Source organism: Elaeis guineensis, chromosome 2 (assembly GCF_000442705.2).
Source record: "Elaeis guineensis isolate ETL-2024a chromosome 2, EG11, whole genome shotgun sequence".
In the NCBI taxonomy this organism is placed as follows: Eukaryota; Viridiplantae; Streptophyta; class Magnoliopsida; order Arecales; family Arecaceae; genus Elaeis; species Elaeis guineensis.
The window spans coordinates 14,490,941-14,515,502 of record NC_025994.2 but is presented as its reverse complement, the minus strand read 5'-3'; the positions used below and the strand labels follow the sequence as shown (position 1 = coordinate 14,515,502).

General features: G+C 37.4%; 1 protein-coding gene across 5 annotated transcripts in view; it reads left to right on the top strand.

The window, feature by feature from the left end:
• The window catches only part of LOC105059798 (ubiquitin carboxyl-terminal hydrolase 14), a 59,522-nt gene that overhangs the window by 19,317 nt on the left and 15,643 nt on the right, over positions 1–24,562 (top strand). For all 5 annotated transcript variants that reach the window (XM_029260436.2, XM_010943251.4, XM_029260438.2 and 2 more), the window contains exons 5-10: positions 15,514–15,608; positions 19,381–19,514; positions 19,594–19,650; positions 19,754–19,831; positions 21,212–21,266; positions 22,481–22,561. In XM_029260436.2, coding sequence (XP_029116269.1) covers positions 15,514–15,608; positions 19,381–19,514; positions 19,594–19,650; positions 19,754–19,831; positions 21,212–21,266; positions 22,481–22,561 — 500 coding nt within the window. The remainder of the gene's footprint in view (positions 1–15,513; positions 15,609–19,380; positions 19,515–19,593; positions 19,651–19,753; positions 19,832–21,211; positions 21,267–22,480; positions 22,562–24,562) is intronic.

Genomic DNA, 24,562 nt, shown 5'->3' with positions numbered 1-24,562 from the left:
GAGCAGGCGGAGTAGAAGGTTCGGGAGAAATAGAGACTGACAGGGTAAGGTAGGGAATCAGTAAGAGCTGAGAGATGGATTCAGGCTCCATCGGTGAGCTGAAATAAGGTGTGTCCTCAAAGAAGGTGATATCTGCAAACATGCAAAATCGATGTATGGAAGGAGAATAACATCGATATCCCTTTTGAACTCGAGAATAACCAAGAAAAATATATTTAATAGCACGGGCAGACAGTTTATCAAGACTTGGAGAAAGATCATGCACAAAACAAGTGGAACCAAAAACACGAGGGGGAACAATGTAAAGAGGTCCTTAGAAAATAAAAAAGAATAAGGTATTTGGTTATTTAAAACAGATGATGACATTCAATTTATCAAGTAACCAGCGGTGAGGACAGCACCACCTCAAAATTTTTAGGGTGCATTAGCATGTAACAAAAGAGTACGAGCTGTCTCAATAATATAACGATGTTATCTTTCTGCTATGTTATTTTGTTGTGGAGTATGTGGATAGGTGGACTGATGAATCATGCCATAAGATATCATGAAAGAATTGAAGGGAGCAAAAAAATATTCTTTTGCATTATCACTATGTAAAATGCGAATAGGTGTCCAAACTGAGTTTGAATTTCATTGCAAAAGTTTTGAAAAATAGTAAACAACTCTGAACGATTTTTCATTGAAAATATCCAAGTACATCTTGAAAAATCATCAATTAAAATAACAAAGTACCTATATTCTAAGATAGAACTGACACGATTAGGACCTCAAACATCAGAATAAATGATGTCAAAAGGAGACTCTGCTCAATTATTTATCTTGCTTGGAAAGGATGTCTGAACATATTTTCTAAGCTGACATGACTTACACTGTAAAGATTGCAAATGAGAGAGATGAGGGATCATCATTCTTAGCTTATTTAGACTCGGATGATCTAGACAATGGTGAAAGAGATTGGGAGACTCTGCGACAGCACATATGGTAAAGGATGGAGGCTGGAGATAATAAAGTCCTAGTGATTCAGATCCCATGCCAATCGTCTGTCCCGTACTCCGATCCTGTATAAGAAAAAAATCAGCAGTAAATATTATAGAGCAGTCAAAAGTGCGAGTAAGTTGACTAATAGAAATTAAATTAAAGGGGCAACTTGGTATAAAAAGAATAGAATTTAAGGATAAAGAAAGGAGAGGTGTAGCTTGACCAATGCCAGTGGCTTTAACTTTAGAGCCATTGGTGAGGGTGATGTAATATGGTGTCTTGAGAGATGATAAATTTAAGAAAAGAAAAGAATTACCAGCTATGTGATCAGAAGCACCAGAATCCAAAATTCAGGATCCACTAGAAGAAGAATGAGAGAGACAAACCGTAGAATTATCAGTATGGGTAACAGTAGCTAAAGATAAAGCTTGTTGGGCTGTTTTAACTGAAGATACTCCTTGTATTCACTGTCTGATAAAACATTCTGATTGTCACTCTCAATATCCGATGTCTGAGATTGTATTATATTAGCTAATTTCTCTGGGAAACCATGCAAAGAATAGCACGGTCTTGAGTATGGCCCAAGCGATTACAAAAAGAACATTAAGGGCGATTACCAGATCCACGGCCCCCTCTGAAAGAAAAGTGTCCTGTAAGCCAATTGCAAGTGTGTTACGATGGAACTTTTTTTTATAATTTTCTAACTCATAAAATGATATTTATTATTTGAGGTATTGATTCATCATATTAGCTGCATCTTATTATGTCTAAGATTATGATGAACCTCAAAGATTAGGGCAATGTTTTAGGAGACATGAATGGGTCATGCTAGTGAGACCTAAAATCCTAAAACTCTAATCTTAAACATTCCTGATCGTAGGAGCATTGAGTCGGGGATTAATATTTCGGATGGACTGGCACATCCTATGTATGCTCGATAGAGAGGATGGCAGATCTCACTAGCCACTTGTGTGGGACACTAATACAAGGATGTGGATGCTCATTTGGAAAATGAGTTCACTGAATTGACTCGATGAAAGAGAATATCTTATGGAAGCCTTACTTGCATGTCAAAGATGATTCTCTAAGTGGAAGTTGTGCAAGTGATCCTTAGATCTGGGACCATCATAGAATCTTGTGCACATAAACTCATATTTTGGTTCATACCCAAGCATGGCATTAAGACATGTACGGAGTATTCTCGATATGGTGGAGTGTATATGGAGGTTGTGAGTACGTCAACATGGAATCGATCACTCCTAGTAAGAAGAGATCGCATCCTGTGTATTCTCAATCCTAGATGTCTTGAGAAAAGTCTTTTGGCCAAAAGCAGAAAGGAGATTAGAAAGAGTTTCTAATACTTCTTCATTGGAGTCATCATTGATTAATTGAGAATCGATATGAATATGTGTTTGAGTTTGATATGATTTCATACTCATGAACATATTCGGGATACAGGGATGATCGAAGGATTGAATTGTATAGTAACTTACCATTGAAGGATATATTTGGTATTTCCATCAAAATTCTACATCTTCTGGATAGTCATGATACATTGCTAGACGTCAATCTTGACTTATAGATTTTTGATCGAATTAAAAAGTTTAATTCGATCGCCAATTAGAAAGGATTATAATTGTTGAATTCGGATTAGCTCGATTGGATCTAAATCGATTAGATCGAAATCTAATCAAATTTGGTCAACTTGCATCCAGACCTACTGCCAGCTAGATGTAGAACCTAATAGGTCACACACATATGGAAATTGGCCAAGGACCCTTTTGAAAAAGGTTGATTGGAATTTTGGATTCAATCAGGGCTCCGGTAAGCATGCTAGCATGTGTGGAACCCTTGCTCCTTTGGAGGTCAATTTGGTCTCATCCCTTACTAATTAGCTAGTCCAATTTAGTGGGTATTTGGGTCACGTCATGCCACCTAGAAGCAGCCCAAATTGGGGTGCCACATCCCATTTTAATGCCAATTATGAAGAGTCCAAGTTGTGAAGGACTTTTGGCGCAAAACAGGTTCTGCGTACAAGTGTTGGTGTGGGCAGAAGAAAAGAGTCCTTCTAGTATGGGATTAAGATGCGTGTGGCAGTCCATATCACCCTCCATCCTCTGGTGCACATCTCAAAGCATGAGATGTATTTTTTCTGAAATTTTTGAGGCGGAGAAAAATTGGAAAAAGAAAGGAAGTCTCGCGCATGTGCAGCAGCGTCGTGTCTCTCCGAGATTTGGAGAGTCTTTTTCCTCGTCAAATGCTTTCAAAATGGAACGATTTTTGGTGATAACGTTTCACATTTGACTAGCTATTTTTGATAATTTTTTTGAAATTTTTTCAGACTTATCTAGATGCCAAACAGACGCCATAAGTTCCTCCTCACGCCTGCGCGTGCAGTGATCAGACTTCGCGTGAAAGGACGCAAGAACACATCCATTTGTGGGAATTTTTATCCACTCATTATATGTTCTGGAATCGGGATTGAATCCTTTATCCACGTGGATTTTTGAGGATTTTTTTGATTTGAGAAGGGACACGAAAACATCTCTTCTCTGGTTGCACGCACAGAGCAGGATGCTAATCGACGTATCATTGATAAGAGTCCTTCTGTTTGAAGGAACTCTTATCTCTAATAATCAGATAAGATAGGTCTCTTGGATGAGGCGCATCCCTCTCTTTTGGCGTCCCTCTAGTGGCTATAAATTGGTCGGGGTACTGGGTGTCCGAGGCAATTCAAAAAGAGTTTCCAATTTTGTCTCCGTTGCTCTCTTTTCTTTCTTACAACCTATCTTAGTTTTAGGACAAGGCTTTAGAATTTAAGACAAAGCCTTATCTGGTCCTAACAAGAGTTGTGAGGGTCTTAAAGAAGGAGGATCAGAAGTTCAGAGGAGGTTCTGAGAGGGTGGAGTCAAGTTCTTGAAGAAATCTGACTGGTATGAGGCTAGTCGAGTTCTAAGGATTAGAACTCTTGAAGCAAGGTGAAGGAGCGTTGTCCTTGGTTCAGTTTCCGTGTGGATCACCATTGGAGGGCGGATATTTGGACGCCTTGTGAAAATTAGGATTAGCGCTATAGGTATTCTTCTTATCCTAATTTATATTTATTGTACTTTGATTATTATAGTCAAGGGTTTCTGGGTATTGGGGTTTTCGGTGCATCGGGTATTTTGAATGAAAATTTTAAACACCTAACCCTTCTGCTGCACCATTGAAATCCAACAGTGGTATCAGAGCCTACCTTGATCTATATAATCAAAGGTTAGAATGTTGTTTTGATTGTGATTAAACATGGGTTTTTGGTTTGGTTCATATCGGGTCAAAGGTTGAACTCGATTGAACATCCAAACCCTCCCATGTCTTAGAGATATGTTTTTAAATATAAAATGCATGATGCATGTATAAAATCTTTTTTAGTAGCTTAGTACTCTAATTGGGTTCATCACCAGGCCGTCCGGTCATAAGAGCAAATAGGGTTTAGAGATCTTCTCTTCCTATTCAATAGGGTACTCTTATGGTGCATAGGGGTGCCATTGTGATGTCCTAAGAAGAAGAACCGCGAAAAGAATATTTTATATTCATGCATGTTATTAGAACTTCATGCATATGTGATATGCTTGAGATGCTTAGTTATAATCATATTGAATGATTATGATTTTATATCTTAGAGATATGAATAGATGCCATGATTAGTTGTTATGATTATTAAGATATAACTATAATAGTGCATCATTGTGATTGAATTAGAATGTACGTGAGACTATTAGAGCCCTCATAAAAATTATATTGTCGTAGTGTTATGAATCAGTAGCTGATCTATTTCTTGAATTGATTACTCAATTGGTGTCTAAGGAGTGTTTCAAGTGCGGTGGTTATTTAATTGGTTCTGTTGTTGGCCTGGCCAATTTTATTGGTTTTATTAGTGTATAAGAAAAGCGACGGAGGGACCCCCACCAATCTTAACATTTTTCTGGCCAATTGGATTAGTTTGAATCTTGAATGAAGGTAGCTCAGTATTTAGAACACTACATATGCCTTCCTTCATGCCTAGTCAATATCCTATCAAAAACCATAGTAAGTTTGTTGTGATATCCATAAGACTTGCTATGGAGATTGATGTGAGTTTGTTTTGGTGCATATTATATGCTTTACGGCATATTTGGATATGTTGCTTTGTTGTGATATCCACTAGGGTAGCATTTTTCAAATATGACTGTATAGAAATGAAGGGTCCGACTTAACTAAAAATACTATAGTTTGTTGTAATATCCACAAGACTATGAGTATTTTTAGAAGCAGGTTATGTTGAGAGTTGCATGAGATACAATTGGATAGATTTTCTTATCTTTGAACTCATTGAGGTTTGTTGTGATATCCACAAGGCTTTATTGAAGGATTAGGGTCTCAACCCCATTAAGAAACCAGATTAGGGTTTCTCGTTTACCATAGGAGCGGGCTATGGTATCCGATAAAATAGTAGGAGACATAACTAGTTTAAAAGTCCTCATCTAGTTATGCATGTCAAACATGAGTGGTCTGCTTATACTATTGTTCTTTATTTATGCAGGTTTAAGTCTGCATTATGGCTTCTTTATTTTCACTGCATAACACCATAAATAAAAATTTGTTGATTGATCCAACTCTGTGGATTGGTTGAGGAACTTGCTAATAAGGTTCGTATTGGAGAAAAACTCCGATGTTCTGGATATTCCTGACCTTGGGATGGTCAGTAATAATGAGAAGGCAAAAGATGTCTATATGGATATTAGCTGTTTATTTTGTAGCAAGTTTGGACATTGGGAGTATAATTGCAAGAATAATCTTGCAAGTTTGAAGCAGGGTGCACGTATAGCACCAAAAGGTGTGTATATGATACAAACTTGTTTTTTTATTGAGTGGCTCAGACTCTAATACTTGGGTATTAGATACCACCTGTGGATCGCATATTTGTAATTCATTACAGCGACTACAGAATATCAAAGGTCTGAAAAGAGGTGACCTCAAGCTCTATGGCGCAAGTGGAGAGTCCATTAGCGCAAAGGCTGTAGAAATCTGTATGCTTGATTTGCCTTCAGACAAAATTTTAGAATTAAAAGACTGTTATTACATGTCAAAGGTCATTAGAAACATTATTTCTACATCTTTGTTGTAAAAACAAGGTTATGAAATAAGGCTAATGAAAAATGGATGCTCCATTTTTTTTTCTAATGAATATTATGGCAGTAGTTATATTGATATCAATCTTTTAATTCGTGCACTCAATGAAAATATTTTTTATATTAAAAGAAATATGAAAAGAAAGAGAGAAGCTGTAAATGTCACATATCTCTGGTATTGTCGCTTTGGTCATATTAGTGAGTCAAGGATTAACAAGTTATACAAAGAAGAATTCTTTGACCTATATGATTATGAATCATTGGGAACTTATAAATCTTGTCTCATGGGTAAGATGACCAAGACTCTATTTTCTGGATATGGAGAGAGGGCGAATGAGTTATTAACCCTAGTACATACAGATGTATGTGGACCAATGACAACTTAGGTCAGAAGAGGATACTCCAATTTATCACCTTTACGGAAGATTTATCAATGTTCGGATATGTGTATCTTATGAAACATAAATTCGAAGCCTTTGATAAGTTCAAAGAGTATCAATGTATGATCAAGAAACAAACTGAAAAAGGAATCGAGGTTCTTCAATCTGATCGAGGAGGAGAATACTTATTCAGTAAATTTTTTGATCATCTTAAAAGTCAAGGTATTCTCTCTGAATGGATCCCTCCTTATACATCCCAGTTGAATGGTATAGCAGAAAGGAGGAATCGCACTTTGAGGATATGGTGCAATCCATAATGTGCTTCACTGATCTTCCAATATCTTTTTAGAGATAATGCTTTAGAGATTGTCAGATACATATTAAATAGGGTGCCTTCAAAGTCTGTTGCAAGCACACCATATGAGATATGGAAGGGAAGGAAACCTAATCTTAAACATCTTAAGACTTAGGGCTGTCCTGCTTATGTCAGAAATATTTTTGGATATAAGCTTAGTGCTAGATCAGATAAGTGTAGGTTTGTAGGGGATCCTAAGGAAACTAATGGATACTACTACCACCTACTGAACAAAAGGTGTTTGTTAGTAGGCACGCCATTTTTTTGAAAAATGAACTCATTCAAGAAGGCAGTGGGAGGAATATTGAACTTATAAAAGTTCAGGATTTACAAATCGATCCAGAAATACCAGTGGTTGGACCATAAGAAAATCTTCAATCAGAAGTACCTAAAGATGGGGTATATCCACAATACACATCTCTTCTCCGAAAGTCAGATAGAGTGCATCATGCACCTCTGAGATTTGATGACAATATGATCAACATCATTCAGGATGATGATCCTCTGACCTATTCAGAAGCTGTCATGAGTAGAGACTCAGACAGATGGCTGAAAGGCATGAAATCTGAGATGGACTCGATGTATATCAACCAAGTGCGGATCTTGGTTGATGTACCTAAGGGTGTGATCTTAATATGGTGCAAGTGGATCTTCAAGAAGAAGATCGGAGCAGATGGCCAAGTAAAAACCTACAAAGTTAGGTTGGTGGCGAAGGATTTCAGACAAAGACAAAGAATTGACTATGATGAAACCTTCTCACCAGTGGCTATGGTTAAGTCCATCCAGATTTTGCTTGCTATAGCGGCATGCTATGACTATGAGATCTGACAAATGGATGTCAAGACCGTTTTCTTCAATGGCAATCTAGAGGAAGAGATCTATGTGACTTAGTCAGAGGGATTTGTCTCAAGTGGGAGGACAAATCAAGTATGCAAGCTAATGAGATCCATTTATGGATTGAAGAAGGTTTTAAGGAGTTGAAACATCCGATTTGATATGACAGTCAATGAGTTTGACTTTATCAAAAATAAGGATAAACCATATGTGTATAAGAAGATAAGTGGGAGTGCTGTTGTCTTCTTGGTTCTGTATGTCGATGACATATATTGTTTATTGGGAATGATATCCCAATAATGCAATCGGTTAAGACTTGACTATCGAATAAGTTTTCCATGAAAGACTTGGATGAAGCATCCTATATACTGGGTATAAAGATCTATAGAGATAGATCTAAAAGGATATTAGGCTTATCGCAGTCACGGTACATAGATCTCATATTAAAGAGGTTCAATATGGAGGCTAGTAAGAGAGGTTACTTATCTGCAAGTCATGGTATACATCTCTCCAAGAAAATGTGTCCTAAGATATTAGAGGAGAGAAAGAGGATGAATGAAATCCCTTATGCTATGGGATCAATTATGTATGCCATGCTATGTACCAGGCCTGATGTAGCTTATGCTTTGGGCATGGCTATCAGATTTCAAGCTGATCCAAGGGAGGATCATTGGAAAGCGGATGATAGCAAGTTGATATCAGGGTATGTGTTTACCTTAATGATGGGGTAATGAATTGGAAGAGTTTCAAGCAGCAAATAATATCTGACTCAGTTATTGAGGCAGAATACATCGCTGCTAGTGAAGCCATTAAGGAAGCTGTCTAGATGAAGAAATTCATCATAGATTTAAGAGTCATTCCTAAGAATGAAGGATCTGTGTCACTCTATCATGATAACACGGGCCATTGTTCAAGCAAAAGAACTTAAGTCTCATTATAGATCCAAACACATCCTCAGACGCTTCCATCTCGTTAGAGACAAGATGTTGTCCTTGAACGAGTAGACAGAAAAAACAATATAACAGATCCATTCACTAAGGCCATACCAAAGCAGCTATATAATCGCCATCTTGATTGTATGAGATATAAAGGCGATTGGCTCTAGTGCAAGTGGGAGATTGAAAGAAGAGTGTCCCATAAGCCAATCGTAAGTGTGTTGCGATGGAACTTTTCTTTATAATTTTTCAATTCATGAAATGACATTTATTATTTGAGGTATTGGTTCATCATATTAGCTGCATCTTATTATGTTTAAGATTATGATGAACCCTAAAGATTAGGACAATGATTTTAGGAGACATGAATGGGTCATACTAGTGAGACCTAAAATCTTAAAACTCTAATCTTAAACATTTCTGATCGTAGGAGTATTGAGTCGGGGATTAATGTTTCGAATAGACTGGCACATCCTATGTATGCTCGATAGAGAGGATGGTAGATCTCACTAGCCACTTGTGTGGGACACTAATATAAGGATGTGGGTGCTCATTTGGAATATGAGTCCACTGAATTGACTCGATGAAAGAGAACATCTTATGGAAACCTTACTTGCATGTCAAAGATGGTTCTCTAAGTGGGAGTTATGCAAGTGATTCTTAGACCTGAGACCACCATAGAATCTTTTGCACATGAACCCATATTTTGGTTCATACCCAGGCATGGCATTAAGATATGTACGGGGTGTTTTGGATATGGTGGAGTGTATATGGAGGTTGTGAGTAGGTCAATATAGAATCTATCACTCCTAGTAAGAGGAGATCGCATCCTGTGTATTCTCAATCCTAGATGACTTGGGAATGATCTTTTGGCCAAAAGCAGAAAGAAGATTAGAAAGAGTTTCTAATACTTCTTTATTGGAGTCATCATTGGTTAATTGAGAATCGATATGAATATGTGTTTGAGTTTGACATGATTCCATACTCATGAACATATTCAGGATGCAGGGATGATCGAAGGATTGAATTGTATAGTAACTTATCACTGAAGGGTATATTTGATATTTTCATTAAAATTCTATATCTTCTGGGTAGTCATGATACGTTGCTAGACGTCAATCTTGACTTGTAGGTTTTTGATCGAATTAAAGAGTTTAATTCGATCGCTAATTAGAAAGGATTATAATTGTTGAACTCGGATTAGCTCGATTGGACCTAAATCGATTAGATCGAAATCTAATCAAATTTGGTCAACTTGCATCCGGACCTACTACCAGCTAGATGTGGAACCCAATGGGTCACACACATATGGAACTTGGCCAAAGACCCTTTTGAAAAAGGTTGATTGGAATTTTGGATTCAATCAGGGCTCCAGTAAGCATGCTAGCACGTGTGGAACCCTTGCTCCTTTGGAGGTCAATTTGGTCTCATCTCTTGCTAATTAGCTAGCTCAATTTAGTGGGTATTTGGGTCAGGTCATGCCACCTAGAAGCAGCCCAAATTGGGGTGCCACATCCCATTTTAACGCCAATTATGAAGAGTCCAAGTTGTGAAGGACTCTTGGCATAAAATAGGTTCTGCGTATAAGTGTTGGTGTGTACAGAAGAAATGAGTCCTTCTAGCATGGGATTAAGATGCGTGCGGTAGCTCATATCATTCTCCATCTTCTGGTGCACATATCAAAGTATGAGATGTATTTTTTCTGAAATTTTTAAGACAGAGAAAAATTGGAAAAAGGAAGGAAGTCTCGCGTGCGCGCAGAAGCGTCGCGTCTCTTCGAGATTTGGAGAGTCCTTCTCCTCATTAAATGTTTTCAAAATGGAACGATTTTTGATGATAACATTCCACATTTGACAAGCTATTTTTGATAATTTTTCTTGAATTTTTTTAGACTTATCTGGATGCCAAACGGACGCCATAAGTTCCTCCTCACGCCTGCGCGCGTGGTGATCAAACTTCGCGTGAAAGGACGTGAGAACACATCCATTTGTGGGAATTTTTATCCACTCATTATATGTTCTGAAATCAGGATTGAATCCTCTATTCACGTGGATTTTTAAGGATTTTTCTGATTTGAGAAGGGACACGAAAACATTCCTTCTCTGGTCGTTCGCGCAGAGCAGGGTGCTGATCGACGTATCATTGATAAGAGTCCTTCTGTTTGAAGGAACTCTTATCTCTGATAATCAGATCAGATAGGCTTCTTGGATGAGGCGCATCCCTCTTTTTTGGCGTCTCTCTAGTGGCTATAAATTGGCCGAGGCACTGGGTGTCCGAGGCAATTCAGAAAGAGTTTTTAATTTTGTCTCCGTTGCTTTTTTTTTCTTTCTTATAACCTATCTTAGTTTTAGGACAAGACTTTGAGATTTAAGATAAAGCCTTATCTGGTCCTAATAAGGGTTGTGAGGGTCCTAAAGAAGGAGGATCAGAAGTTCAGAGGAGGTTCTGAGAGGGTGGAGTCAGGTTCTTGAAGAAACCTAACTGGTATGAGGCTAATCGAGTTCTAGGGGCTAGAACTCTTGAAGGTGAAGAAGAAGCGCTGTTCTTGGTTCAGTTTTCGTGTGGATCACCATTGAAGGGCGGACACTTGGACATCTTGTGGAAATTAGGATTAGCGCTACAGGTATTCTTCTTATCCTAATTTATATTTATTGTACTTTGATTATTATAGTCAAGGATTTCTGGGCATTGGGGTTTCCGGTGCATCGGGTGTTTTGAATGAAAATTTTAAATACCTAACCCTTCTGTTGCACCATTGGAACCCAACACCCTCTACCACCACCACGACCACGGCCTTGGCCTCCACGATCAGTCGTGTTAGAGACAAAGGAAATAACATCCTTCTTCAAATCTGACGCGGAAGCCATGAGAGAATGATTTTACTGAACAGATCTGATGACGAGACGATGACCAAAAACGGGGGTAGAACGGCGAAAACTAAAACAGGGGCAGGAACGTAAAGAGGGGACAGAGACAGTATTATCGGGGCTTGCCGGAAAGATACATGACAAGGAGATCCGGCTAACTAGAAGTTTTTCAACGGAGGACAGTGGGTCCACCGGATTTTGACAAAGGCTCTGATACCAACTTAAGACTGTTGATAATCAGAATTGCTTGTATATCTTTCATGTTACAAGAGGCTCTATATATAGAGCAATAAAGGTCTAGGTATAATGAACCTATTGATCTCCTAATGATATATTTTCTAAACAGGATTTGATATATTTCTTATTTAGGATTATACAGATTTCTCAAATTAATTACAATTGGAAACAAAACAATGACAAATATCTCCTATTTTAGATATGGAAATATATAAATTAAAATCCCTGATTTGTAGACACAAATTAAGGGATATAGGGATATCAATCCACAGTTTCTTTGTGGAAACAAAATAAATCTTGTCTTTTATATTGTAATGCTGCTTAATCTTTTAAATCTCATAGTTCTTCGGAATTATGATTTTTGAAGAATGACTAGGTTTTCATTTGTTAAAACTCATAATTCTTAGATATTGTGTTTTTTCTTGGGAGCGACTATGGATGGCTTAATTTGTAAGAAAGAAGAAACTAGTGTTTCAGCTAGTTTTCTCAATTTTCTTTTATAATCTATTGATTGTCATTTTAACTTTTTGCAAAGTTCTGAAATATGAATTTCATGAGTTACCTTAATATACTTCTACAGTTTTATGCCAAAAATTAGGATAAACATACGGTGTAAAAGTTGTAGGTCTCTATGTGAGCCCTGTTTGCCTGGCTGGCATATATGGAATCTTCTCTTTTATGAATTTTCAAACTGTTGACACGGTCAAACAGTCGGACATGACACAAAAAAGCATGATACTTTTAACATTTTAGAAAATGGAGTATCCTACTTGCATCAACCAAAAATATTGGCCTTTGGCATGACTTTTTGGAGTGTCTTATTAGATGACACTTTATTACAAGTGATGATGCTTACCAATCCATTTCAAGTGCTAGACATTATTCCCCTATAGATTATTGATTATTATAGTTGAGTGTCGATTTTCCCCCTTTCCCCTTGGTGTAGTATGACATGAACAAATGCCTGTCAGCAGAAAGTCTCTTCAATTTCTCTACTTAGTGTAGTAGCCAATTAATATAATTGAATATATTTTTATTTGTGAAAAAGAAAACTGCATTGGAGGGAAGCCTCCCATGGTCTTCTTTTGGATTAGATATTGGACATTTTGGGATACCTAACTACTTGAGCATTGTGTGTACTGTAGAGGACAAGTAACGATGCTAGTGTTGCAGTTAGCAAAGGATCCAGTCATTGCCCAATCTAAATTAGAAAAAATATTATGTTTTTGGTTTGCTTCATAAACCTAGCCTTAAATATATTAACTGGGTTGTTTGTTGGTCTGGTAAAATTATACTGAACTGGATTACGGGGCTCAAATAAAAATTTAAAACCTTATGATGTATTACTTTGATCAGAACTGAGATTACATTAGAGCTATCCTACCCCAACTTCTTAAGTGGTTGGGTGGGATTCAGATTAGGGCAGAACCAACTCCACCGACCCAGTAGGACTTATCAAAATGTTTTAATATTAAGGTGTAGTCCATGACACCTTGTCTTTACAAAACCTAACCTAGGTTTCTGAGTTCATGTGTCAGGTTTTGGTCAAGTTAGATGCCACCTGCTAGGATAAAACATGTTATGTCTTGATACATAGCATGTCTCATAAGCCCCTTCTCACCACCTCAATCCAGCAACATCCATTACTCTCCTGCTTTCTTCACCACCTTATGTAAGCCTCTTATTTGTTCTAAAGTGTGAAATAACACTTTGCAAATTTGTAAAACAATAAAACCATTTCACTGGTTATTTGTTGTAATGCTACAAGGACATGAGGAACAGTGTATATATGCAGTATTTACATACTCAGGAATGTGAAGTTTCTAATAACTTTGAAAATATGTGCAGCCAAAATCTCTCTCTCTCTCTCATGCAGGCACGCACATGCACATGCACACTTTTGTCCTAATATTACTTTATGCTACTCTAAAATAATAACGCTAAATTTAACAAAAAAAAAATTTAGTGCTGAAATTTGGAGGAGCAATGTTTTCTAGGTTCTCATTCAGATTATGTTTCTAATAATATCGAGCAGTGAGATATGATGTACAAAATCGAGAGATTAAGAAAAATTTACTCTATCAGCAACATAAATCTGATGTTTCTTCTTCTACAAAAAGCCAATCAATGTGACGTCTTTCCACTTAAGTATATTGTTGTTGGATGATTTAAGACTATCCATTCCATGTGATTTGACCTCCTAGAGAATAAAATGACTTCATGCTTAGCGGTCTAGAATCATAAATTAAAGGATGATGAAGTCTTGTCTCAAGACAAGGATACATTTTAAGGATTTTAATGGGAACGTGTTGAGGATTGATATCTCAAGACAAGGATCTTGGCTGACTTGCAACATAAGCAAGCTCTGTGAGGAGCTCAAAATAATTAAAAGAAGAGGTAGAATACATGAAATTGGTCTCAGGGTATATGAGGAAGATTGCATTGATGCAAGATATGCCTTCCCAACGGAGTGAGCAACAAAGTAAGCTTTAAGATTTCATTCTGTAATAAATGTGATCGTTCTTTCTGGTTTTGCTATATATATTATATGTGTGTCGTGACTAAAAAGTATTTTTGAACTTTATTGTTATCCTGGATCTTTTTTTGAAGGAAATTTGTTTTATTGGTTTTTGTGTCCTATTTTGAGTAAGATGAGCAATGTAGAGGTCCTATGTGAGGTATATATTCGGCTGAGCAAATCTTGTAGCAATTAGGCCTTACTTTTGGAAAGACTTGGCTGCCTTTCTAATTTGGATTCGATTAAAATCCAAATTTTATAATTTAGAAAATTTCTCTAGGCCCCTTTGTGGGAAACCAGTTAGTCGTTAAGACTCCTTAGAAGACCCAAATTAGATAATATATGGAACAAGGGGTTTGGTTAATTGAATATGGATTCTTGAGGTTTGTTAGATGTGTGAAAGAGATAAAATCTCATTGAGGTTAAGCTTCTCTTCCTCACACCCTCCCATTTCTCATTTTCTTCTCCCTTCCTCCCTTTGTTTACTTAAACTTTCTTCTCTCTATTTTCTTAAGCATTCTACTCTTATTAAATTGCTGATGTCTACTTATATTCTGAATTTAATTTGAGTACAGGTTTAGAATCACAATCTTAAGTCTCAGTTCTTGCGAAGACCTTAGAAGCTGCTAACTTGAGACTCAATCTTCAATTGAATGCTTTTGCCCTCCACAGTCATTCCATGATCACTGTCATGTCACCCTTCGCTGAAAACTATTCGCTGTAACTTAATTTTTGTTTGCATGTCAACAACTTAATTTTTGTTTGCATGTCAACAACTAACCACTATTGCACCTCTAATCAACCCTAGATTCCTTGAAACCCATACTTGGTATGAACAACCTAAATAATTTTTGAGTAGCACAAGATTAGGCAATTTTGGTAAGGGCTTAGGAGAGTGTGCAGTACCACAAAATTATTGTATTAAATAATATCATAAGCAGTGAATGATATATCTACTTGAGGAGTGTCTCTTGAGCAGACAGACAATGCCCTAGCTTTGCCTTCACGTGTTACTTACATTGTACAACTTGTGTTTGAATGTGCATAGGCATAAGATGATAATCCGTAATTGCATTGTCAAAAGTCAATGTCAATTTAAGTTTAATTTGGTATTAAGTGATTTAATTTAATATTGAATCATATACATGAGACTGCAAAACTATTAATTATCTTCTTTTGTTCATAAACAGATGAATTAACCCATCGCAAACTTATCTTTATATGATTTATTACTTATACCAAATTATTATGCTTTTCAGATGTTTTCTCATACCCAGAAGATGATAGCGTTGAGGATCCTTTATTGGCTCAACACTTGGCATTTTTTGGCATCGACTTTTCATCACTTCAAAAGGTTCGTTATGTGTTCACATGGCAAGAATTTATTTATTTATTAATTTTCTTTTTCCTGAATTCTGCTATGCAAATGCAATACTTGCTTATTCATGTCTTTTTGGCTTTTGTTATGTAAAAGAGACCATGTAAAAAGTTGCTGTTCCATTGAATAATGAAAACCAGTGTCATACCTATCCATGCTGAAATTGGTATTTGAAAACCTTCTATTGACTCATTATTCTTGTAATTCCTTATATATGAACATCATGTTTATTATTATCCTGTTATCTGAAACACTGCCATTATTTTTATGCTTGTAAGCCAAGATGAAAATCCTCTCTAATCTTGTGTATTTTCTCACTTATTTCATCATCACACTGTTTTTACCCACTTTTGACAAAATAATGATAACATTACACATTAGAGAAGGAATAGCAGTTCCTAAGAAGGGCCAATTATGGAAATCATTTGTGGTGGCATGGACTTGAATTTACTTGCTCTGGTTATGCCTTTATTTCCTTGAACTTTGTTTAAGAATGGAAAAGAAGGAAAAGGGACCTGCATTTCAAAAGGTGGCTGCGGTTTATGGGTGATCAAAGGACCACATAGTGGACAGAGGCACATAGCAGGCCACATATTCAGGAGTTTATGAAGTACAATTTCTAAACTATTTAACAAGTTTGTTAAATTCATATAAATGCAACAATAATGATAGGAATATGTATGTATGTGTGTGTGTGTGTGTGTATATTTCTGTATGTATGTATGTATGTTTTTTTTTTTTATGCATGTATGTTTTATAAACAGTAGCAATATGACAACTAAAAGTTAGTGCTTGGTGCAGCCAAAGGACTAGAAAGGGGTAGCTGATTGTATTCATTTGGCCAATCCTTGCTGGTCAAACAGAAGTTTTATAATCTTGTTTGGATCCTTTTAAGGCGCCATTTGTTTATTTTATTGTAGTATTTTCTTATTGCATCATTCACTTTGTTGATTTTTAAATGAAAATCTCTCTCTCTCTCTCTCTCTCTCTCTCTCTCTCTTTTAATGTGTCAATTTGGGCTGCAATTAGGTGCCCATTAGGTCTCCTTTTATTTAATATTAAGAGTCCTGGTAGAGCCAAAATGTGGGGGACTCTTGTGGTTGATTAGTCCACTTAAAACTAACAGGTTCTGGCTGATTCCTTTCTGATTCCTAACAGGCTTTGAAAGGAGGAATCCAACCAGAACTTGTAGTGGTGGGGGTGGTCATTCCTTCTTCTTTTACTCATTTCTTGTTTAGGATTCCTGTTGGAAGAAGGAAGGCTGGCTGATTAACACAGAATGGTAAGGGGAGTTACTCTGCTATTTTTGGGGCCAGAAGTTTGTATGTGAGAATTATTTGGAGAGCAAAACTGGCTGGCAGCCTCTCTTTCTTCCTATACTTTCTTATCCTCTATTTTGCTAATAAAAATAAATTTTCTACTACTTTCCTTGCAGTTATCTACGTACGGTCATATTTGAGTTTGAATCTAAGACAGTTTTGTACCAACTACTGAAGAAACTGGATAGACACACAGAAATGCAGATCTGTAACCTCATCAGAGCCAGTGTTCCCAGCTGATAAATTTATGCAATCCCTATTTTAGGGGTCACATCATTACTACTTAATACCTAATATATAAGAGTGAGCTGCATATGTGGCCCTAATATGCCGAGTGGGCCAAATGTCCAGTTGCACAATTCTAGGCAGGCTGCATGTGCATCTGCACAGTACAAAATGGACCATCTTTTTAGCCCATATATAGTATGACCACATATTGTACCAGTATATAAGCAATCTGGTGATAGTCAAGGGTTTGCATCTGCATAAATAGGTACATATGCAGTCAAGGATTGTCGACTCAAAATCGGATCCCATGCTGGTCAGCCGGTGGTATGAGTCGGTATAGTCCCATACCGGATTGTATTGGATCCGATCCGATATAGAAACAGGAGATGAACTAGAGAGGAAAAAAGAGAGAAAAAGAAAGGAGGGATGGAGGGAGAGGGAAGGAACGAAAGGGAGGCCAAGATGCTTGCAGGCCGTCAGAGGGTTGCGGAGGCCGCCGGAGGGCCCCCGAGGCCTCTCAGGCTCTGCGGTCCTCTGCGAGAGGAAATGAGAAAAGAGGGAGGAAGGAAGGGGAGAGGAGGGAGGGAAAGTAGCAGGGAGGCCATTGGGTAGCCGTCGGACGGTCCAAATCCATTGTCGACTTTACTGTGTATCAGATTTTTTAAAAAATCTGACGAAATGCCCCTGTTTCGAATAGTGGTGGCAATAGGGGTGTTTTGGGCCATCCAGCAGCCCTTCGGCAGCCTTCCTGCTGTTCTTCTCCTCCCTTCTCTCTCCTCCCTTCTCTCCTCTCTCTCTATCTCTCTCTCTTCTCACATCTCGAGAGGATTATAAAGATCCGGAGGCTTGGCGACCCTTCAGTGGCCTTGGCGGGCCACCGCCAGCCTTCCCTTCTTCTTTCCTCCCCTCCTCTATCTCTTCCTCTCTTTCCGTCTCTCTCACTCCGTTTTCGCTGACGTTCCGAATTGGATGCCTGAACTGCACTAGTTAGCCACTGGTACGGTTCGGCATGCTCGGAATTGCTCAGTTCGGCGAACGCTAATGCAATTGCACGCACTGCTATTTAAAACATTGAAGGGACCAAATTGTACTTGGATGGAAGTAGTAGAAAAAAAAAGAATATTTCTTTGGTTATTGTATTGGAACCTTTTGGAAAGAAAATCCATAAGTTTGGCATCAACTGATAGGAATCATAGGATAAGGTCTGTTTTCTTATCATTTATGTCAGAAGATGACAACTTTAACTGGACACTTTATCAGCAGAAATATTGGCATCTCGGACTTCCTAGTAGACATTATTAACTTCTTCCTCTCAATGGCAAGCTATAAAAGTCACTAGAATGACTCGTGTATTTACATACAAGCGCAAATATGCATGCATATGAGCATACACTGGGCATAGTTGCATCTCCCTGCAATCTGTTGAGGCTAAGAATAGTTGATGAACAATAGCTGGTTAGCTGGACTAATCTTCAAGTTTGGACTTTGGAGTGTTGTACCCTTTTTTCTACATGTCATCAACTATTCATTTAGTGTGATCTACACTAATGCATGTCCTTATTTTTGTTGATTTGCTGAGCTTTAAGAAGCTTGATATAAAAATATATACCTAGAATTATGCCGGACTATGCTAACTATAGCAAGATTTTAAAATCCTATGGGATGGGACTATTCTAGTTTTCTCATGGAACGGGATGCACCGCTGTTCTGCCCCATCCCGACACTTGAGATGGGATGTCTCAAGACATCCCGATTGGGGTGCTGGGATGATGGCGGGATGGTCCTATCCTGATACATGGGATGGTATCCCCTCTCGGTATCCTATGGAACGTCTCACTGGACCTGAATCCTTGAATTATAGAATCTCAAGTATGTACTAAATGCGGCACCAAGATGTGTTTGAAAATTATGAAATATAATTTGTTTTATTTAATCATGGGTAAGTGATTTCTATCAGATTTTTTTGTTAGGACTTTTTGTTTGATGCGATATATCTAGTACATACAAAAGGCTGCACCGCAATACACTGAAGGTTGATTGTGAAGATATTGAACAACCTCTGTTAATTACATTTATAATTGTAAATTGGGTTATTATTGTAGACTCACTTTGTGATTTACTATCAAAAGCTGCACAGCCTTTCTCAGTGCTCATAGGGCACATTTACAATAAATGAGAACATTCAATCCTCATTTTTCCAGACTGAAATGACAACTGCTGAAAGAGAACTGGATCAGAACACAAATTTTGACTGGAACCGGATACAAGAAAGTGGGCAGGAAGTGGAACTTTTGTTTGGACCGGGTTATACTGGACTTGTCAATCTTGGGAATAGGTAATCATATGAGAGGGATTGGATGTGTAGTCTTCTTTTCAAAATTAATGTAATTATTTTCTTTTCTCATTTTCATCAGCTGCTATATGGCATCAGTCATGCAAGTGGTTTTCTCAACCCATTCTTTCATTTCACGGTCAGTATGCATGCTACTCATGGAAGATTCATCGACTTTGAAGTTTCTTATATTTCTTTTTTTGATTTTGATGCCTTTTATCCTTTCTTGTGTTCTTGTACAGGTATTATGAGAAACAGAGTTTGAAAATGACATTTGAGATGGCTCCTGCTGATCCAACACTGGACTTGAATACACAATTGTAAGTGAATGCTGAACTGACACTTCTGCTAAGAAAGTACCCTTAAATGAAAATGTTATTTGTCATCTGTCGTGACAACTTTTAAGATTGCATGCTTCTTGCAAATAGTATTGAGGTATAATTCTTCTGACTGATGTTAATAGTTAGATCTATGTTTATCTTAGTTGAGTCTTTAGGCTAAGGACTCAAGTCTTGGCAGGACGTCCTGCAGAATATTGGGATGGGGTACCATCTTGAGCGTCGGGACAGGACTGTCCAGCCATTGTCCTGGTGTCTCAGTTGGCATGTCTTGAGACATCTCCTATCCCAAGTGTGAAGACAGGGTGGCGGCACATCTTGTTCAATGGGAAAATCTGGAGAGCCCCATCCTAAGGTATTTAAAACCTTGCTGTAGGAAAAATCCACATTGCATAAACATATTTGATTGATAATGTAATAGATAATAGACTAAGACATTAAATGCTTGACCGTGGGTGGTGCCGCTTGCAATTACTGACTACTTGATAATTTAGATAGTACCTTTTCTTGGCTTGGTCAGGTTTTCTGTAAAATTTTACATTTACAGTGTTGAAATATGTTTCCATCTAGTGGTGGGGTAAAAATTTTGTTATTTCATTTAGCCAGTTCCCCACTAAAATAAGCTGTAACAGAAGAAAAAGTATATGCTAAAGTTACAAAATCAGAGATATTTAATAATGTTAATAACCTGATATATGTTGACGTGTCATAAAAATGTGAACAGTTTTAAGGTTCTGTAAAAATTGTTGTACTAACTGTATTATAGTTTAACATATAGTCTAATTTTGGTGGCCTGTTTCTTTCATGAAATGAGATTTAATGTTTGGAAATCTATAGTATTTTCCAAATGGTAAAAGAATGTGGCAGTTTGAGGTTTTTTTTCTGATTGTGAATACTAATAGGTACATATCAAGTTAAAATTACCTTGATGATATTATTCTATTTTACATTTTTAACAAATATAAAGTTTTGTGCCAAAGGCTTATGTTACAGATGAAATCAAACAACATTCAAAACTGGAACTGAACTTGCTGATAGGTAAAAGGTAAAACTGCTGCTTACCACAAAAAAAAAAAAAATGTTTTTTTGGCAAAATGTTCCATTTTGTCTTTAATTCTTTTACCATGGATTACTAAAATGATGCATTCTATCATATCAATCTCAGTATAATTGTCATGGGTAAATTCTTCAGAAACAACAATAAATATGCAACATGCATTGGATTTTATTTATGTTGTTTGGATACTAGCCTAGTTTTGGTAATCTTTGTATGGTATTTAAGTGCTGGTCATTCCCAAGTTCATTCATTTCATATAGTTGTGTTAATTTCCTTCTTGAGTTAATGGATATTGTTTGATATAGGACTAAACTGGCATATGGTCTGCTGTCCGGTAAATACTCTTTGCCAGCTCAAGAGGTACATTAAGATTTTCTTGTATAATTTTCTTTTCCCTTGTTGGAGTATAATATAATATTGTTTATCAATCAGATGGATGAAGTGGGAAATTGTAAAACCACAACCCCAAGTGCTGTAGGTTCTCATAGCATACCTTTTGACCTTTAGCTGAGTCTCCAACTGTGCCTTGTGGTATTGCAAATTTATATGTTGGTAAGAATGGTATAAACTTAATAAGAAACTAAATGTTCATAAAGTCTATTGAGGGCATAATTTGCTTGTGATTCTTTACTATAAATTGCTTGACGGTGGATACCTTATGCTCGTCTTGCAACTTTTCTCGGCATGAAGAGTTACTAGTGATACCATACAACATCCGAAGCTTATGACCATTAGCATGTATTATATTGTCACCGTTGAAGTATTTTTTCATGATATGCCACCAGAAACAGGAAGAATGCATGTAAGCACAAGGTTTAACTTATCCATGATGATAGTTATTTGCTATCAAATCAAATGGATGATGTTTGCAAATTGGATTCCAAATGGTAGAGTTTTGATGCTAAACTTCTGTCATGACTTGGCACTTGGACTTCTCAACCGTTACAACAATTTAAGTTTTCCCCTCTTCCCTTTGTGCTATTCATAAATTTCTGAGTACATTGTGGAAGCTGAGAGTGTTTTGGCAATAATGTAATATCGTTTGATACACACACACACACACATATATATATGTATATATATATACATATATATATGTATATATATATATACATATATATATATATATATATATATATATATATATATATGTATATATACATACATACATATATACATACATACATACATATATATGTGAATGTGTGTGTGTGTGTGTGTGTGTGTACACATATATATACATACATATATGTATGTATATATATATACATATATATATATGTATGTATAAAATGTGTGTGTGTGTGTGAGGCATGTTGATTGAAATGATTCTCGAATTATGTTTATTTATTCATGACATAGTCACTGCTTTTGTTCGTGGAGAAAGACATTTGAGAATAATCCGACTTTGGAATTTTAAAGGTTTGGTGGAACAGGCAATGGCAAGTTACTTTGAGCTATTTAAAAACTGGAAGTGTTTGTGGAACAGTTAATTACACTATATATTGTTATTCTAGCTTGCTTCTTTATCATGCTGATACTTGAATGCTTCTTTTCCATGTTTCTCATTTCAGAAGCAGGAAGGGATTCCGCCTCGTATGTTTAAAACAGTTATTGCTGCTAATCATCCAGAGTTTTCAAGTATGAGGCAACAGGTATTACTGAGCTAGAGATTAATAGACATGCAAGTGACTTGATGCATGATTACATGGTTTTTTTAATTTAAATATTCAACTTAAAATTTCCTTTTCCATTTAAACCAATAATGATTTAAACAAACTGACAAAGCATTTGGACTTGGACCATGATTCTTGAAAGCTGATTAAAGAGTCTTTCTATCCATCCAGAACACATACTAGGTGGGGAAGATATGAAGCTGACATGGATTTTCATATATCAGAAATATATGTAAAAATCTTCCTTCATCTACCATCACTCTAGCACGTTAAGAAGTAGAAATATAGCTGGATATCAGTTAACCCTGTGCAGAATCAAACTTTTCTCAAGATTATTTATTTTTCTTCTTCTTTTTCTTTTTTAAGAATGTTATCACTAGGTTTGTCCTATATTCATTTGGATCTGAATACCCTTCCAAGTTCCAAGTCTTCCCTTCTGTAAATATGAGTTGCCATTTTAACTCTAATTGAAGGATTTACACCTCCATCATTATATTATACCATGGAAGAAACAAAAATCTAATCTCTTTAATATTAATTTTGATTGTACATTTTGATATAGGGGTGTCTCTTATATTGGCTTTGAAAGGTCCTTTATAGGTTTAAAAAATTTGAACTTTTAAAGAAAACAACCTTTTATTCAATGCGGCAGCGAAGAGCTTCCATTACACGTCATAACAAAGTTAACCAGCTGTTTTCTAAGGAGACTTTTAACACACAGAAAAGAGAAGAAAAAGCAACTGATTGACAAATATTTGTGCTCTATGTGGTCACATGTAAAATGATTCCTTAAAATTAATCAACTTCAGTGACTTAAAAAAAAAAACTATCCCAATCCCAAAGCAGTCCTAAATAGATCGTTGAGACTTCCCACTCAAACAGAATTTGACAATTGCCCAAAGTAGTTACAATGAAAACCAAGCCACAAATTACAACATAAAGAATCTAAGATTTCTAGATTACTGAGTCTGGATCAAACAAAAAATGATAAGTCGGAATTAAAGGATACTCCTACTTCACTTATGTTTCTCATGATAGTTTACCAAGAGAAACATGAACACTAGTCCTTAGGGACTCCAAACCATGGAATGCTGTATCGTGCCAAACCGGTCGGTACACCCTATACCGAGCCGGACCGGTGGGGAACCGGCATGGTTCGGCTGGTTCAAACGGTATACCGACGAAGAAGGGAGGGAAAGTGAGGGAAAGTGAGAAAGAGAGAGAGGAGGAGAGGGAGGGAGGCGGGAGCCGCTGGAGGCCGGCGGTGGCCCGCTGTGGCCATCGGAGGGCCGTGAAAGTATCCGTGGCTCGTCAGTTCGCACGATAAGGCTTTGAAACGAGTGAGAAAAAGAGAGAGAGAAGGGGGGACATCATCGGAGATGGGAGCGGGCAGTATCGCGGTCGTGGATGCGGGCTTCGTCGAGGTCGGGGGAGGGGGGTGGTGGAAGCGGCACGGGCGGCGTTGCGGTCGCAGAACAGGGGCCATTGCCTCTGTTCACGCAACCCCTTTTTTTTTTAAAAATGAAGATCAACAGTGAAGCCGACAAATCATTTGCCAGCTTCACTGTTTAAAAGATTTTTTAAAAAAAATTAAAATCAATGAAGCTAGCAAACCATTTGTCGGCTTCACTTAAGTTTTGATTTTTTTAAAAAAATCGTGAAACAAGGGCGTCGCCCTTGTTTTACACCTGTGGCGCCGCATATGTGGACTGCGCCGTCCGGCAGCCACAGCGGCCAGCTGGAGGCCGTCCGGCGGCCCCGCCTCCTCTTTCCCCTCCCTCCTTTTCTTTCTTCCTCCCTCTCTCTCTATTTCTCTCTCTTTTTTTCTTCTCTCGATTCGGGTCCAATGCCTTCGTCGATTCACTGCTGGTTCGGTACAGTACGGAACGATACCGAACCGTACTGCCGGCCGGCTGGCCGAAACGGCCGTCAGTACCGAGATGGCGAACCTTGCTCCAAACAGTGCCACATTTCACAACA